The following is a 16,728-nucleotide window of genomic DNA, read 5'->3' as shown; positions in this document are numbered from 1 at the left end:
GACACCTCCAGAGGCTGCTGAGGTCAGGATGTGGTCCCTTCCCCAGAGCTGTGTCATTTTGGCCCTTTCAGAACCAGGAGGATTAGGCCCAGAGACCATTCCTGACACGTTGGGGCCACTTGCCTGGTTTCACCAGAGGCCCAGAATGGGGAAGGACCCCCTGAAGCCAGAGCAAGCCTGGCATCTCCCTCATACCCAGGCCCCCAGACCCCCAGGCCCAGCCTCTGCAACCAACCGCCAGGTCTCCTCAGTGCCCGGTCAAGCCACAGGTGGTCTCCTGCACCCCAGTGCTGGCTTCTTGCCCAAGGGCCGAGCCCTCAGAACCTGGTGCCCTACATTTCAAGTAAGGGCGGGAACCGGTCCTGACTCGCCCGTTCCAAGGCCCAGAGTTCATTCTCTGATTCCTCCACTAGAGGGCGCACACGTGACAGCAATGGCTTCATGAGCCCAGGGCCAGGGAAACTAAGGCAGGCGGCACTCAAGAGCTTCTCCAAGTGCCCAAGAGCCATTGGACACTTGCAAGAATCAAAGTCAGATTTAGTGCAAGTTCTGGTTTGATGTATGTTGGAGGGAGGGGAGGGGAATTCTGAATTCCAACAGATTGTTTTCCTCTGGCCTCCATTCCCAAAATATTCTGTTGACATCTGACCTGTTCTTCAAGGCCCAAGTCACATGTCACCTCCTCCCCCGGGGGAAACTGTTCCTGCCTCACCTCCCCAGTGGACGGACTGACTGCACACGCACACACTGTCTGCCCCTCGGCCTGGGCACCACCCTGACTGGCTCGTGGGGCTTCTGGCACACACCCCAGCACAAGGCCATGCCCAGAGAAGGTGCCAACATGGAACGAGCAGGAAGAATTCCGGGCAGGAACCTGCTGACCCCTGCTGTGTGACTTTGGGCACTTCCCTCACCCTCAGTGGGTCTTGGTTTTCTCATCAGTAGAGAAGAATCAGCCCTACCTGATGGTGTCTGAGTCTTTTCTAGCTCTGACATCAAGGGGACCATAAACCAAACTCCGTGGAGGGTTGTGGCTTGATCTGCCACCATGGCAGAGGTAGGGTATCCCCAGGGCACGGCCAGGAAGAGCCCTGCCAGCAGAGGCTGTCGCTCTCCCAAGCCGAGGCCGGTGGCAGCTTCACTGAGCGAGACGGGAGAGTATGTCACACCCCACTGATCTCAAGCACTTCCTCCACGACGCCACAGAAAACATTGGTCCCAGATGGAAACCGACACTCGGTCCCGAAACACATTTTGAGCCTGTTTCGCCCATCCCTTTTCCCATGATCCTCCAGACACGATCACCTAAAATAGCACAGTCTTCACTCCAGCCCCTGGAGGTAAGATTCTGCCTCATTTTACTGATGAGGAACCTGATGTGCAGAGAGAGGTTAAGCTCCCCACCCAAGGACACACAGCACTTGTGGGAAAATAAGGCCCCACAAACACTCCAATCCCTGAAGTTGGCACATGCAGGAAGCCCGAGGCTGACAGGCTGCCCGCTGGCTCCGTACCTTTATGGACAGCCACCTTCAGCCAGGCCCTGGGCAAGGTGCTAGGGGTGGGAGTGGATCTGCCCTGGGGTGCGCCATCAGTGAATTGGTGCTAGGAAGGAAAGCTGGGGTACGGCGGTGGCTGAGACTGGGGGTCTGGCCTCCAGTTCCAAGAGCCTCTGGGGTTCATGTGGCTGTCACCACGCAGCAGATTCTGGCTGCGTGTCCAACAGGCAGAGTTATCACGGCTAAGTGTGACCGGCCCCATCCCTCCGGTAACCAGGTAACCAGGGTGATACAAAGCCTCGAGCACACACCCCATCAGGGAATCCTATTATCAGCATCCCTCAGAATAAAGTCTCTGTGGCTGAGGCAGCGATTAAATGCTGGGATAAATCTGTGGGTGTTAATGGACTCCAAAGGGGGGGGGCCTCACTCACTCCTAGGGCTGCAGAGACATTGAGGTTTTCATTTGAGCTTTGCAGAGACCAGGACCCTGGGCGGGAGCCACAGTCCAGCCCACTCACCTGAAGGTGTGAGCAGGGCATACCCACAGGTGATGGAGTGCTCCGTCCAGGGCCAGGCCAGCAGGGGCAGCAGCGGAGAGAGAACCACTAGCCCGGGCCCCGCGGACGCTCACCAAGGCTATTGCCCACAGGTGACCCCCAAGGTTGTCTGCAATGAGGTCTGAGCAGCCGCCCTGGCCTCGGGCCACCTGGGGGTGGGCGCAGGGCACTGTGCCTGGGCATGATGAGAGGCCGACCCCCTTCCTGGGACCAGACACGGAGCCAGGGTAGGAGTTTGTTTAAACACCAGGGAGGTAAACTGTTTAGAAACTAACAGTTTGGCCAAATGGTTTTCCTTGGGGTTGTTTAAACAAATAGCCTGCCTCACAGTGCTGCCAAAGAAAGTGAAACCTTCCCCTCGCTGGCTGGGCAGCCGTCCCTGGAGCCTCCTCCCGGGGAGGGGGTGGGGGGCTCCTGCCTGCAGACACGCAGGAAAGAAGAACAGCATCTCTGCCTCAGGGCCAGGTGTGGGGCCTGGGCACAGGCCGGGGCACAGGCCAGGGCAAGGCCTTCCTGGCAGAGGACGTTCTCAAAACAAAAAAGCAGACCTGAGGGTGACCAAGGTCATGGACTCGGCCAGTTCAACACCCTCCCTCCCTGCTGACATCCATCCAGACCAAGCCGCCCTCCGTCATGGGCACAGTCCCTGTGCCAGGCCAGGGATCAGGCAGATGAGGCGAGACACAAAGAAGGGCGTTCATATCACCACAAACTGGGGGGCTTAATCCAGCCAAAATTGATTTGCTCACAGTCTGGAAGCCAGAAGTCAAACGTCAAGGTGCTGGCAGGGCCGTGCCCTCTGAAGACTCCGGGGAGGCTCCTTCCTGCCTCTTCGAGCTTCTGGGGGTTGCTGGCCACCCTCGACATTCCCCAGCTTACGATTGCATCACTCCCATCTCTGCCTCCATCTTCACACAGCCTCCTCCCCCATGTGTCTGTGTCCAAATTTCCCCCTTACAAGGCCACCAGTCGTTGGATTGAGGGCCCACCAGAATCCAGGATGACCTCATCTTAACTTGGATACATCTGCAAAGACCCTCTTTCCAAGTTCGGTCACATTCACGGGTTCCTGGGGTTGAAACTTAACATGTCTTGGGGGGGGGGGGGGTACAATTCAACCCACGAAAGTCAGGGAGCAGAGTGTGAAAGGCAGCTTCAAGGGAGGGAACTCCAGGCAGAAGGGACCGCATGGAGGCCAGAGTGCGTGGAGGCCGTCTGCAGCTGGGGAGGGCAGGAATGGGCTGACCTATCGACGACCTCCCCCTCCGCTTGCCACATTGGGCCTGATCTGAGCTCAGAGACTGGGTGACCACCAAGAGTTTGAGTTGTCCCACAGGCCACAGCTCTTGCATGCAGGACGCTGGGGCCGCTCTGGGCCCATCCCCGTCTGCAAGGAAGTCTAGTGCACACAGCACGCTGTGCGTACAGCAGGAACCCAGCCACAGGACAAACACGCCACTCTGGAACAAAAGCCCGGCAGGAAACCGCACCAAGTGTCCACAGCCGTTATCTCTGGAGATCCCCGGTCTTCCTTCTAGTCTCCGGCAGGAGTCTGCACACGTTTTCTGCAAAGGACCAGGCAGTAAACAGCCTAGCCTTTGCGGGCCTCAACTGCGTCTGTCGCAGTCGCTCAGCTCTGCTGTTGCGAGGGGAAAGCCGCCAAAGATGACCAAAAGCAAACAAACGTGCGCAAACAAAACTTCATGTCTGGACCCTGAAACGGGAATTTCCTATCGTCTTCCCACGTCACAAAACATTCTGCTTGTGAGTTTCTTTGCAACCATGTAAAACTGTAAAAACCATTCTTAGCTCGTGGGCTGCACAGAAACAGGCAGCTGAGGCATTTGACCCCCAGGTTGTGTGCTAACCCTCCTATGAGAATTAAGTGTGACTTTTACAACACTAGAAAGTGACTTCTGATAATGGGTAAATTGGGTGAGGCGGAAGAGGAGCTAGAGAGGGGAGCACCCGGTATCCCCACTCTATTTTCCTGTAAAACTAAAACTGCTCTCAAAAAGTCTATTAAATTTAAGTCAACGAAGAGGCATATAAATCAGTAAGAAAAGCACCCAAACCCCAGCAATAAACAGGCAAAGACCATAAACACAAATTAACAGAAGAAACAGCCCAGCAGATAAACATGAAAAAAACGGGTAGCTTCGTGGTAATTGGCGATAAAATGCAAATAGGAAAGGCCCATTGCTCCCCACTGGGGAGAGGGGGTGTTAATACTCGGTGTGGGTGCCGCCTGTCCCTGCCTCCCAGAGGACTGCAACCAACGCACACTTCCTGGATGGCAACATGGTTCGGGGACCCTCTGACCCCACGAGTTCCTCCAAGAACCCAGTCCAAAGCAGTGGCTAGAAATGCACATGGATTCCTGGCCACAGAGAGTCACCAATGCTTCTTGAAAACAGCAAAACCCAAACCAAAGAAAAGAACCTGTAAACAACCTAAATTTGATACAATACATTAAAAATAAAGGAAGGCACTGGGATATAGGTCATTGCACAGGCCCTGAACACCGCACCCTGGAGCAGGGCTGACTTAGGAAGTGCTCATGAAATGTAAATGGGAGAAGTCACCTCTGCACACAGGCGTGCACCCCCAGATCTGAAGAAACGCACAGAAAAAAGATGAATGAGAAACACACCAGCACTTTAACGGCTGCTATCTCTGGGTGGCAAAATTATAGGTGGTTTTTATTTTCTCCATTAGTTTTTATGATGTTTTCTTTTCTACAGTGAAAACAAATGTCACTTTATAGCAAGAAAAAAACCAAGACTTTACAACATGAGTTCATGGGTTTATCCTTAGAGGATCTCCAGGTCTGGGGGGGGGGGGGGGGAGTCTGGACGCTGGGGACAGGGCTTCTCAAAGAGCGACCTGGGGAATGAATGCACCAGCCCTCCGCTGAACTGTCCCTCGGGGTTGGTTTATGTGACCGCCAGGTTCCGAACCGTGTTAGAGGAAAGAGCAAGAGAAGAAAGGAATGGGGCAGGAAAACCCACAGCCCTGACAGACCAGGAGGAAACCCCACTGCCAGGTGGCCCAGGGTGAGGACCTCCCGGGTCCTCACAGTTAATCCCCCCCACACCCCACCGTGGGAAAAGGGATTTCTGCAATGAGCAAAATAACACCACATCCCAGGGCGTGGCCTGACCACACCAGCCCAGACACAAGAGGAAGGACGCCCCCCGCCCCCCACCCCGTCGCTCAGCAGACACAATGGACATAACCACCATCCCCCACTGAACCAACTGCAGCCCCAAGGTCACGGCCTACGTGGGAAGGATGGCCCTGCTCGCAGCTCCAGGGTCTCCTTCAGCCCTGTCTCCCCTCAGCTGCCCCCACAGGAGGCAGAGCTGACTTCGGCCTTCTTCCGGGCCAGGAGCTGTGTGGGCAGGGCCGGGTGTCAACACAGGCCACTGTCCACTCTGCAGTTTCTAAGGCCATAAACAGCTTCACAGCAGGCAGGCGGCCGGCTTATTTTTGTTTTTTAGCAATTGATTAAATTTCTCCACTGCCCTCCTGGGGTAAGTGGTTGGACAAACGCTGAGACCGCAGCCCAGCATCCTGGCCCAGGAAACCGCGCCGAGTGACCACAGGGTCACAAGGCACAGAGGAAGTGGCCAGGCCGGGCGCTGGTTCCACTGGAAACCCAAGGCCCAAGCAGCTGTCCACCCGCATAGCCCACCCTGGGCCTCCCAGCAAGCATGAAGGCAGGCTGCAGCCGCCAGGAGTGGCCGGCAGGTCCCCTGGCCTTGAGTCTGGGCCTTGGTCAGCTCAGCTCGAAAATGGGCAAGTCAGTCATCTGCCCAGAGGCCTGGGGCAGCCAGAACAGCAAGGTCAACGCCAGCCTGTGACTCCCCTGCAGCCAGCCCCTTGTTCCTGTCTCCAGCTGTCAGTCCCTTATATGGTCCTCCCCTACCTGTCTTTCCCCGCTCCCCAAGACTGCTCACCACACAGGCGGGACAACCCACTGGTCACACCCAACTTTAGCTCCCCAGGCCCATTTCCTCACCGAGTGACCCTGAGCAAGCTACCTGACTTCTTTCCCCTCACAGGTAAGACTCGGGTATGGATAAGGTCCTGCCCGCAGTGAGGCTGGAAAGGTCTCCTGCCCATGACCACTGGAGCCTAAGGCCACAACCCCAGTACACTGTCCCCTCCCACTGGCATTAAACACACCCCCAAGGACCTGTCCTGGCCATGTTGTCCATGAAGACAGGGAGCAGAGATGCACCCCGAAGGCTCAGGTCCCCGGCGGAGATGGGGGTGGGGGGAGAGGCACACGAGCGAAGTCTGGTTCATTGGGCCAATTAAAGGTGGGCAGCTCTGCAACTCAGGAATGCAGGTGTGGGGTCTTTACAGCAGCCAGCGACTCATGTGAGGAAGAGGCTGTGTCCCACTCGGCACCTGGCTCCATTCTTTAAGGAGCCTGTCCACACAGAGGGCCCTTCTGAGCCAGGCACACCCCCCAGCGGCATTCCACAAACAGCAGGGACTCTCTCCCCTCCTGATAACACCCGCTGTCCTGCGGCTCCTGGGGATGGCATGACCGGGTGCATGGACGTGCCCCTCTGCCTGGGAACCCAGGCAGTGTGGGGCGGGGGAGTGGAGTAAACCCTGGGCCAGGTGGCCCGGGTTCAAACCCCGTCTCTGCCCCTTCTCCTGTGGTCTTGGGAGAGCTTGACCACCGGTGCTTATGAAGCCAGCCAGTCACAGACCCTCCCGTCCTCACATAGCTGCTGTAAAGCACTGAGTCCAGGTCTCTGAAGGGCCACCCATGTGGCAGCCCCCAAGAACATGACTGCTATTGCCACCCTATGCGAGCGGTGGAGGCCCAAATCAGAGTGGGCTGAACCGTATGAAAATGCCACCTCTCTAGTGCAAAGGTGATTGAGCATCCATGGGTCACATGGTTCAACACAAGTGCACCGCATCCCACAGTTTATAAGGCACCTTCAGAGGCAGGGTCATGCCTGATATTCCCAGGCAAACAAGGCACGAAGATCCTGCACCTCATTGGGGGTCACAGCCACACGGTGCAGGGCCGACCTCAAACTCAAATGCCCCAATTCCCACCAAATCATGGCCCTGGGGGTAGCAAGGAGGGGACAAGAGAAGGCTCCTCTTGCAGTCACCAGAGTCGTTCCCGCTGCACCGACGAAGGCGACTAAGCAACTTTCCCAGCACTTTTCCTGGGCCTGACGTTGTTCCTAGGAGAAGCCAGAATCCCTCCGTCCCTCCCTCCCAGAGGGCCCGGGGTGTCTGAATGGAGGCCTGAAGGAACGTCAGGTCAGGAGCCGTGGGGAAGGGTGCTGCGAACAGCGAGCACAGCACAGGGCAAAGGCAGGAAGACAGGTAGGGGCTCAGGGGGTGGGTGGAGAGAAGCAAACCATCTATTTCCAATGGAATAGGAGGTAAAGGGTACAAAAAGATCCGCCTAGTCTCTCTCTGATGACAAACTGGCAGCCCCAGGCATCAGCCCAGCTCATGCAGTGGTCTGGTCACTGCCCCTCCCGCAGGCACAGGCACAAGAGCACTGTCAGTGGGACCAACACAGGGAATCTGCAGCCATCACCAAACGCAGAAAGGGCACAAATGGCGTGTGATCCGAAGGGGCTGGACGGGTGAGGACTTCCTCTGGGCAGACCAGGATTCTGGCAGGGCTTGGACCCCAGGAGCCCAGAATTTGACTCTGAAGTGAGGGGAGACAGCTGAGGTCCAGGGTCGTCTGGGGCCAAGTTGGAGCTGGGCTCAGGATGCAGGAGCAAGGGGGACACAGAACAGGCTGGGGGGGACAGGCCTAGTGTCGGGGTGGCCAGAGAGGACACAGGGCATCCACACGGAGCTAGCCGCACCCAGGAGGAACCCTACGAGGACAGTTTTCTCTTTCTAAGAATACGGCATGCTCCCCTCGCCTTCTATTCAATTTAAAAGTTAGTCTTCAGGCTGAGACACAAAAGAGCACATGCTGTGTGGTTCCATTTCTGTGAAGTTCTGGAATAGACAAAACTAATCCTTGCTAATAGAAGTTAGGACAGCGGCTGCCTCTGCAGGGCGGGGCCAGGGGTGGCGGGGTGGGGAGAATTTTTCAGGTCGCAGAAAGGTTCTGTATCTCGATTGGGGTGGTGGTTATGCAGATTTACACAACTGTCAAAGCTAATCAAAACGTGCACTTAGAATCTGTGCACTTTATTGTCTGCAAGTTATACCTCGATTTCTAATAAAGTTAGTGCTCGGGCTTGTCACACCATTTCCTGGGACTGTGCAATCTGATTTTCTTGCTATTAAAAATTGACGGTCCACGGCTGAGAACAGCAGCTGCCTTCTGTTTGCAGAGTCAACGCCAATCACAGCCCGGGCGGCGGCAGCCTCGGCCACAAGGGCCTCCTTTCTTTTCCCTTTGACCTACTTCCCTGATAAGTGACAAGACAGCCAGACTGGGAACAAACGCGCCCCTTATTCCCCGGCCCTGAGCCTCAGCTAATCCGCCCGGACAGACGGATGGATGTGAGGGGCTTTGAGACGCCGCCCAGTTGTCAGTCTGCCCGTCAGACCCGACAGTGACGCCTCTGTTTCCCCCGCCGCCTAGGCCAGCCACATCCCCGCCGTCTTTTTGTTTCCTGTCCCTGTGAACATCTGTTAAAACTACTTCTTGGCGAGGTGCGGCAGGCGGACCCGTAAATCACGGAGTCCGAGCCTCCCGCCTGTCCGACGGCGGCCACAGCCTCAGCTGGAAAGGCCTGGGTGGGGACAGAGAACCCTGCCCAGACAGCCTGGCCACCCCATGAGCCACCTGCCCAGGTCGGTCAGGCCCCGAGCACGGTGGGGGATGGGGTGGGTGGCACACCACCCAGAAGCCCCTAGCGATAAGGAATACGTGGGGACAAAAGTCAAAACAACAGGGGCATGTCCCACAAAGAGCCGGCCGCTGAGAGGGCTGGAAGGAGGGAAGCAGCAGGCCTCCTTGGACGGTGGTGGTAACTCCCAAATAAGGCCCCGCTACTGCTGTTTTTAGCCCATTCCACATAATTGGAAAAACATGGGGAAAACCAAAGCCAGCTGGGCGCCTCAGTGCAGAGGGGGTGGGGAGGCTGGGCTGGAGGGCGGCAGGCGCGTGGGATCGCAGCCTGGCCCGCCCCGGGGAGGGCTCCTTGTGTGCTGCTTCCCAGGACAAGAGTCACTTGGGCCCCACAGGGAACCACACCGCCCCCAACCCCCATCTTCCCAAGCCCCTGGCAGAGCTGGGCCCACAAGGGGGCCACTTGCTGTGACTTCCTTCCTAGTCTCAAAACCTACAGGACCCTCACCAGGGCCACTTCAGGGGGGTCTGGGGAATCTAAGACTCTTCACCCCTGAGCCCAGAGGGAGTCCCGAGTCTCATGCCCTGTCTGCGTGGACCCCACACGGGCATACTAGGCAGCACTTAACAGGCAGCTTCTCATCTGACCCCCTCAATCGTGGTAAAGGGCATTACTCTGCTCGCCCCATTTCACAGGTGAGGAAACTGCAGCTCAGAGGGCTGACTGACCAGCTGCCTTCCATGGGCAAACGACAGTGAGGGCCCGCCCCTATCCCATCTTCCCCTTCTAAGGGGATGCTTGCACACTCCTGGGATGTCATACCCCCCATTTGTTGGCATCTAAGCGTCATCACCAACCCCCTCAGCCCCTTCCTTGGGCAAGGCACTGACCCCCTACACAGGGGCTGGCTTTCATTTACTTAATGTGGGGACAGAGCCAGGAGTGCAGTTTCCAGGCTCTCGGCCTCACGTGGAAAGGTGCTCACTCGGGTAGTAAATGGCCATCAACTGTGATTGGATGGCCATCAGCTGTGGCTAGTTGGCCGTCAGCTGTAACCAGTGAGCCATTGGCCACTAATATAACTGCTGTGGCTAAGCTAGCAGCAAATGGGGGCTAGCAAGAAGATGGTGGCTAAGCTAGCAAGAGCGGATTGCAGGTAGCACGGCGGATTAGTTAGCAAGTGGGAGTCGGTTGGTTGGCAGAAAAGCGGACAGCAGGTCGCACGTCGTGTGAATCCAGCCTCCAGTGAGACCACAGTGGTATGACTCCCCTACCTATGGCTCCGTGGGTGTGCCTTTTTGGACTCACCATGTCCTGCGTTCTTATGTGGGGAGCAGGACCAGAAACCCGCAGGCCGCCCCGCACAACACTTAAAAATAGGATTCTCACAAGTCACAAAAAATTTCTTCATCTTCAGCTCCATGAAGCAGACGCCCCAAGTGAGAGCCCCAGGAATGCAACAGTCATGCCTGAGGGCACAGCTTCAAATCCTGAGGTGTTTCAGGCTAGGCTTCCTGACCTGCCTGCCCATCCACCTGCCTTGGGCACGTGTCACGTGCACATTCAGCCCGCCACCTCCCACCCCTGACCCTTGTCAAGGACACTGATTTGGTGGGGCTGGAGAACGTGGATGTGACAAGGGTCTGAGGAATGCTGACACAGCCAGGTCCCTGACCCTGACCCCAAGTCCCTCCCAGCCCAACACTGACCTTCATCCCACAGGAAAGGGAATCAATCACATACCCAGCTCACTTTCGACACACGCTTCACCCCTCTGCCCGCTGCCAACTAGGCCAGTGAGGAAGGCACCCAATCCACCCTTTGCCTCCACCCAACTTCTGTATGTACTTCTGATTCCAAACGTTCAGAGAAGAATTGCTCCCCTGGGATCAAACCAGATTGCCTGGCTGGCTCCAGGTTCAAGGTCAAATTCAAGCATAGCTCATGTGTTGGGCAGCCAGGCTTTCCCCTCAGCAGCCCCCTGAATCAGGTACGACTGCCATGCCTTTGACAGGTGAAGCCGCACAGGGAGGTGGAGTCATTTCCCCAAGAACGTGAGTTAAGGTATCATAAACAATGACTTGACAGAGAGAGCCATGACACAATTGAAAACGAGGTGCTCTAAATTCTGGGTTTGGCTGAGAGTGAATTTCCTCACCGCCACAAGTCTTCAGCAGGCTCTGCAATACGTACAGCTAAAGCCGTACTATCCTTCCTGAACACTGCTTCTGATGCCTCCCCTTGTGGAATCGAGAAGCCGCCCAGCGCAGCCTCGTTCTCCACCTCCATCTTCTCTGAAGGCCTTTCCCCTAGCCCAAGGCTACCTCCTAGCCCTCACCGCGTGGTCTCGGTTCTTCACCCCTTCCCCACACACACACACTGGCCCTCATGGATTCCACAGCCAAGAGGAGATCCCTGAGCAACCCCAGGGCTTCCTTTGGCAGCCCCTGAATTCCACCCTCCCAGCAGACAGACTCCCGACCTCGGAAAACTCCCCTGGAGCTGGCAGCCCTCCATGGGTATCGCTCCCTTCCCGCCGGGGTTCGCCCACCAGGGCCTCAGAGCTCCGTCAGGAGCAGCAACGTTCTACAGAACTCCGTGTTTCCTTGTCTTGCCTTTGTGTTACCAGCTACTTTCTCCAGGTGGTTTCAGTCGGTACCCTGCGCATCATTTGTGCTCAAACGTGGATACATTCCACATGTAATTTATGTCCACAGGACGCAGACCTGCTCATGCCCTCGGACGCTGGTGGTCTCAACAGCCACACACAGAAAGGAAGGCAGACTGTGTTCAGGTGATAGGATTATGGCCTTTTAATCAAAGCTTTTCCTTTAACGAGATCTTTTGTGGCAAGGATTAAGGACTGGAGGGCGGGAGAAGCCGCCTAAAGCCCCCGTTCACAGGCCCGGGGGCCGCTTTTTGTGACACCAGAAGCCCTTGGCCCCACGCAGGCCGTGCACGGGCCAGTCTGACTGGCCGTATCTTTCCCCCGAACAGGCCTCCAAGGACAGAACCCATTTCTCACTCATTCCTGTATCCCTTTGGATTAAGGAATATGGAGAAATTTTCAGAATGCCATCTAGGTGAAACGCTTCTGAGAAGCTTCTGAGTTTCTTCTTAACTCAAACTAAAACTTTTAGAAAACGCTGTTTACCCTTTCCCACCCCAGTTACTTGTGGAACACTACAACTTCCAATGGCTCCAGGGCAGGGAGCTACGGAAGCCCCATCAGCCCCCAGAACCAACCAGTCCTTTAATAGGAACAGTTCTTACAAAAACACCAACCCACAGTCACACTCTCATGCAAAGCAAGATGTCCTCCCATCCCTCTTATCCCCTCTGGGGAGCTTGTCCCTCCTTCTGACGTAACACCCTGGACAGGGCATCTGGAGAGAAGGCAGAAAGATGAAGTCCCAGAGGTGCCCTCTGCAGCCGCCCCTGCCCGGCCCACACCCCACCCAGGCCAGCCCCTCCGAGTGACCACAAAAGGTGTTTCTTCTGCACACTTGGCATTCTCCAATGGAGTTATTTATAAAAGTGTCCTTCCTAGTTGGGGGGCAAAACCATCCTTACAAGAAGGTGGCCCAGAGCAGCCAAATCCTGGGGGAATCTGCTGGCTTGCTGTCACAGATGAAGGGGGTGGGTGCTATGGATCAGCCTCCAATGCCCCCAGCTTCCAACAGGAAGGGCAGGCTTTGCTGCTAATCTACCAGTTCCACCAACTTTCAGCACTCCCATGCCACCTCCTCCAGGAAGCCCTCCCACCCCACGCGGCCTCCTCTACTCTGCCCTGCCCTCACCCCCAGCAGGAGGGGGATCCCCAGAACTGCTCTGGGCCTGGACATGGAGATGCATAGTTAACGTTTGCAGAAAGAATGCAGTGCGCTCAAAAGGCACAACCAAGTATGCACGCAGGGGGTGGGGGAAGGTTCCCCAGGGCTCAGAGGCTCCAGCTGTTGGAACACTGGGAACTAGAAAGGAGGCCGGGGTCCATGTGAGTCCACAGCCTTTGCCTCCTCTGGTTGGAAAAGAAATCAGCCCTCCCCCACGGGGCAGGAGGACCCTTGGACAATGGAGGCAAACCTAGGCCTCCAGCAGACCTGTCCCAGCTCCCTCAGGCCCGCTGAGACAATCAGAGGCCAACAGAACGAATGGTGGACTTGGCCGCCATGTACTGTGCACCTACTATGCACCAGGCACCCTGCACAGAGCTTTCAATTCCTGTTAACACAGTGGACCCTCCACAACTTCCCTGGGCAAGGGGTGGCCTGGACCCCATCTCGCAGATGACGAAGGGAGGAACAGAGTGACAAGGCCCCAGGCACCAGCTACCCCCAGATGACCAACAGCCCTTTGCACCCCAGCGTAGCCTGGGCACATCCTTTCTGGAACTCCAGGCTTCTCCAGCTTCACTGGACCATGACTCCAGGTTTCTATTAGGGTTCACACCCCATTTTTGCCCAGACCCCATTCCTGGAACTCTGATGCATGAGGCCTTAACAAAAGCTGCCGATACAAGTGCCTCATCAGGGCAAGGTGCCTGACAGGCATTTCTACAAGATGGGGTGGTCATGTCCATGCCCCACTCCTTCCCCAAATGTCCACATGCAGCCTGACTCTGGACACCCCAAGTGGGCAGAGATGGCAACCAGACCTGCATCCAGCCACACCCCTCCCGCTCCCAAAGCAGACATCACAAACCGATCCAACAAGGGCTCGGGCAGGCATCACTAATCAATGGCCAAGAGACACCAGGTCCAAATCCCTCTTAGTCCTGGCCAGGCCCAAGCCAGCACTCTCCAGGCAGCACAACTCAGAAACAGCAAACACACAAAGAACAGAAATGCCCAACAGGGAAAGATGGTTCAAAAAGTACATCCACTTGATAAAATACTCTTCAGGCACCACAACTCATGTTCTTGAAGTATATAATATACACAAATTGCGAATGCTCCTGCAATAATGTCACGTGAAATGCACAGAAAGACACAGAAAAACAGCAAAGACACACTGGAATATTAATAGACTGTCCCTTTAGCGTCTCAAATACACCAAGCAGGACATCATTTGCAGGGACCACTGCAGAATGAAAAGGCGGGGCCCCCTCATGCAAAAATTATTCTGCATTTCACGTCAGCGACAACTGAGCTCTGGTGGAGCTTTCGAAGCCGGCTCAACCCGCCAAGGCCAGGCCACAGGACATCAACTACCCAATCACCTCTCTCCAAGCAAGAGGCAGCAGCAAACCCAGGCCTTTGGGAGCCAGGAGGGCCCACCTTCTAGAACCTTCTCTGCTGCTTGCTGCAGGCGACCCCAGACAAATGACTTACCTTCAGTTTTCTCATCTGTAAAATGAGGGCATTACTCCAACCTGGCCAAACTGCCCCTGCCCTCGAGTGTCTACCACCTACCCTTAGCCGCTTACTCTGAACCCCTGGTATCGCTGAACCACTCAAGGCAACAGGCCTGGTCCTCCTGAGCTCCAGGCCTAGCTTCTCTCCCAGCCTCACCTCCGTGGCCAATGTGAATGGCAACGTCGCCCAAAGGGACCGAGAGGCTGGTCTTCTACACACTCGCCTTTCTAACACCCCAAACAATTCTCTAATTCACTGTCTCCCCCCGCATCCCAGCCCTAGCACGGTGAGCCCCAGGAGACAGGGCTCGCGTCTGCGCTGCACACTCGGGACCCCCGCACCCAGGAACTGTGCCCAGCACACAGCAGGTGCTCAGTAATGAATGAACGGAATGAGGTGCCATTCCCGTGATTCCTAAGGCAAGCTCTGAGCAGCCGGCGACCCACTTTAAAAGAACCGTGAGGACTGAGCCACTCTCATCTCTAGTTCCCAAATGGTGATGTGTCCTTTTAATGATTTCCCTACATGAATGACCTCCCAGGGTCACCTGGGAAAACGAGGCTCTTCGTAGGTGGGGCTGCAGGGGCCAGCACGCTACGCAAATAACAGACCCTTTGATGCGACAGAGAAGACTTCACGGAAGCAGAAGCCCTGCCAGGGAGTAGAGGAGACCCCACCCTCAGCACGACCACAGGTTCACCCACGACCTTGGCCTGCCAACAGCTGAAGACCAGGAAACCCCAGGGTTGGGCCCCAGCGCTCAGGTAGCAGCGATGGACCAGCAGCCATGGGCAAAGCGGGGGGAGAGTGCTTCCGTGGGCTGCTCACCTCAGACTCCGCCCCACAGAACCCCTACCCCACGGGACCCATGGCACAAGCCAGCCCCCCCAGGAAGCCCCTGCCCTCCCTTTGTTCCCCCCAAGGGGCAGTAGGCCCAGGGGTGGCCACGGCCTGACCTCTCTCCCTAATCCCCCTGCTGGCCAGGCCCTACATCCCCGGGGACAGGCCGATTCCTCGACTCGCCCCATTCCTGGAAGCACAGACCCTGACCCTTACACCTGGAAATAAAGCGGCTCAGACACGGCCACAGAGGAAGGGGGACACTTCATTAAAAAATAACCATAGTATGAGTCCTTCAAGTACCAAGTGAAAATTAAGGGGGAGAAGGAAACGGTGGTAAAATACCTACAGCAAAGGAAAAACAAGGTGTGTGGGGGAGGGGCTCAACTGAACTCTGTGCAATGAAAATGCCCATCGAGAACGTGTCCTCCACCTCACTTTCCATGGGGGGTTATTACGGCATGAAGACCCCATGGAAATGGGACGGGTAGAGACCCATCCCGCCAGCGCGGCCCCGCCAGTGCCCTCCGTCTCACCTGCCTTGCACGTCTTGCCGTTGTCCTGAAGCTGCACGCCAGTCGGGCAGGCGCACGTGTAGAAAGGCTCCCTCGGGGACAGTAGGCACAGGTGGGAGCAGCCACCATTGTCCTCCTCACACTGCGTGCGGACTGGGGAAAACGGGACAGGGTGAGAGAGAGGTCCAGAACAGGTCCCGAGAGAAAGAGAGAGAAAGACAGAGAGAGAGACACACACACACACACCCGCTCCCACCACCACCACCACTTGTCGCCAAAAAAGCAATACCCCACCTCCTCGGAGCCCACCCCACCCTGGGAGCCCCAGTGTGTCCCTCTGCCCAGACGCCGACCTCATGTGGCATCGGGGCCATCACCACGACACCCATCCCACCTCCCTGCTGACCCCCGCCACCCCAGGCCTTCAGCCTCACCAGACAAGGTGACTGCCATTCCTCCAATTTCTCCCAGCCACTCTCACGGCCAGATGTGGGCATCCTCCCACCTGGTCCCCGGCCCCCAATCTCCTACAACAAGAGGCCCTCATCTCCTTCAAGGCCCTTGAGGGACCCCTCCTCCAGAAGGCCGCCCTGGCAGGATCTCAGGACCTGCCCGTGCGGTCATGACGGGGCACCCCAGACGGTGGATTCCGAGAGCAGAGGCCCGTCTTATCTTTGCGATATGTTTCGACCCTATAGGTTCTGCACAAATGCTTGCTGGACACTGGGCTGAGGCTCTCGGTGCTGATGACAATGGTTTTCATTCTCCCAAGCCTTTCCACAATGAATATGCAACTGAACGGAACAAACAGTTCCGGTATCGCACCCGGCCCAGGGCAGGGTGGGGTGCAGTGGCCCTGAAATGCGGAGTATCAAACCCACTGTTAACTGAAGCACACTCACTCGCTGGCGGTGCCCCTCCCCTCCCTGCCTGCACTGCCTTGTGTGGATGCATTCAAGGATCATGGCGCTAACCAGAAAGCCACTCCCAACAGCCCTCCCCTTGCTCTCAGAGCTGAGCACAGGTGCCCCTGCGTCCCCACTCGTAAGTTCAAAGTTTGAATCTTCTATAGCGCTGTGGCTAGAAACCCCTGCCCTGGTCCCCATGGGTGCAGGTGAGCCCAGGGTCCTGGTTTCACTGGCTGCCTG

At 56.5% G+C, this 16,728-nt stretch overlaps 1 protein-coding gene across 1 annotated transcript in view; it reads right to left on the bottom strand.

Moving 5' to 3' along the window:
- Positions 1-16,728, bottom strand: part of LRP5 (LDL receptor related protein 5) — a 104,458-nt gene that overhangs the window by 46,485 nt on the left and 41,245 nt on the right. The window contains exon 5 of the mRNA XM_074336834.2: positions 15,602-15,733. Within this exon, the coding sequence (XP_074192935.2) occupies positions 15,602-15,733 (132 nt within the window). The remainder of the gene's footprint in view (positions 1-15,601; positions 15,734-16,728) is intronic.

Source organism: Rhinolophus sinicus, chromosome 14 (genome assembly GCF_057876585.1).
Source record: "Rhinolophus sinicus isolate RSI-liver-muscle chromosome 14, RSI-T2T, whole genome shotgun sequence".
Lineage (NCBI taxonomy): Eukaryota > Metazoa > Chordata > Mammalia > Chiroptera > Rhinolophidae > Rhinolophus > Rhinolophus sinicus.
Note: the sequence above shows the minus strand (reverse complement) of the source record. Positions and strands in the feature narration are given on the sequence as shown.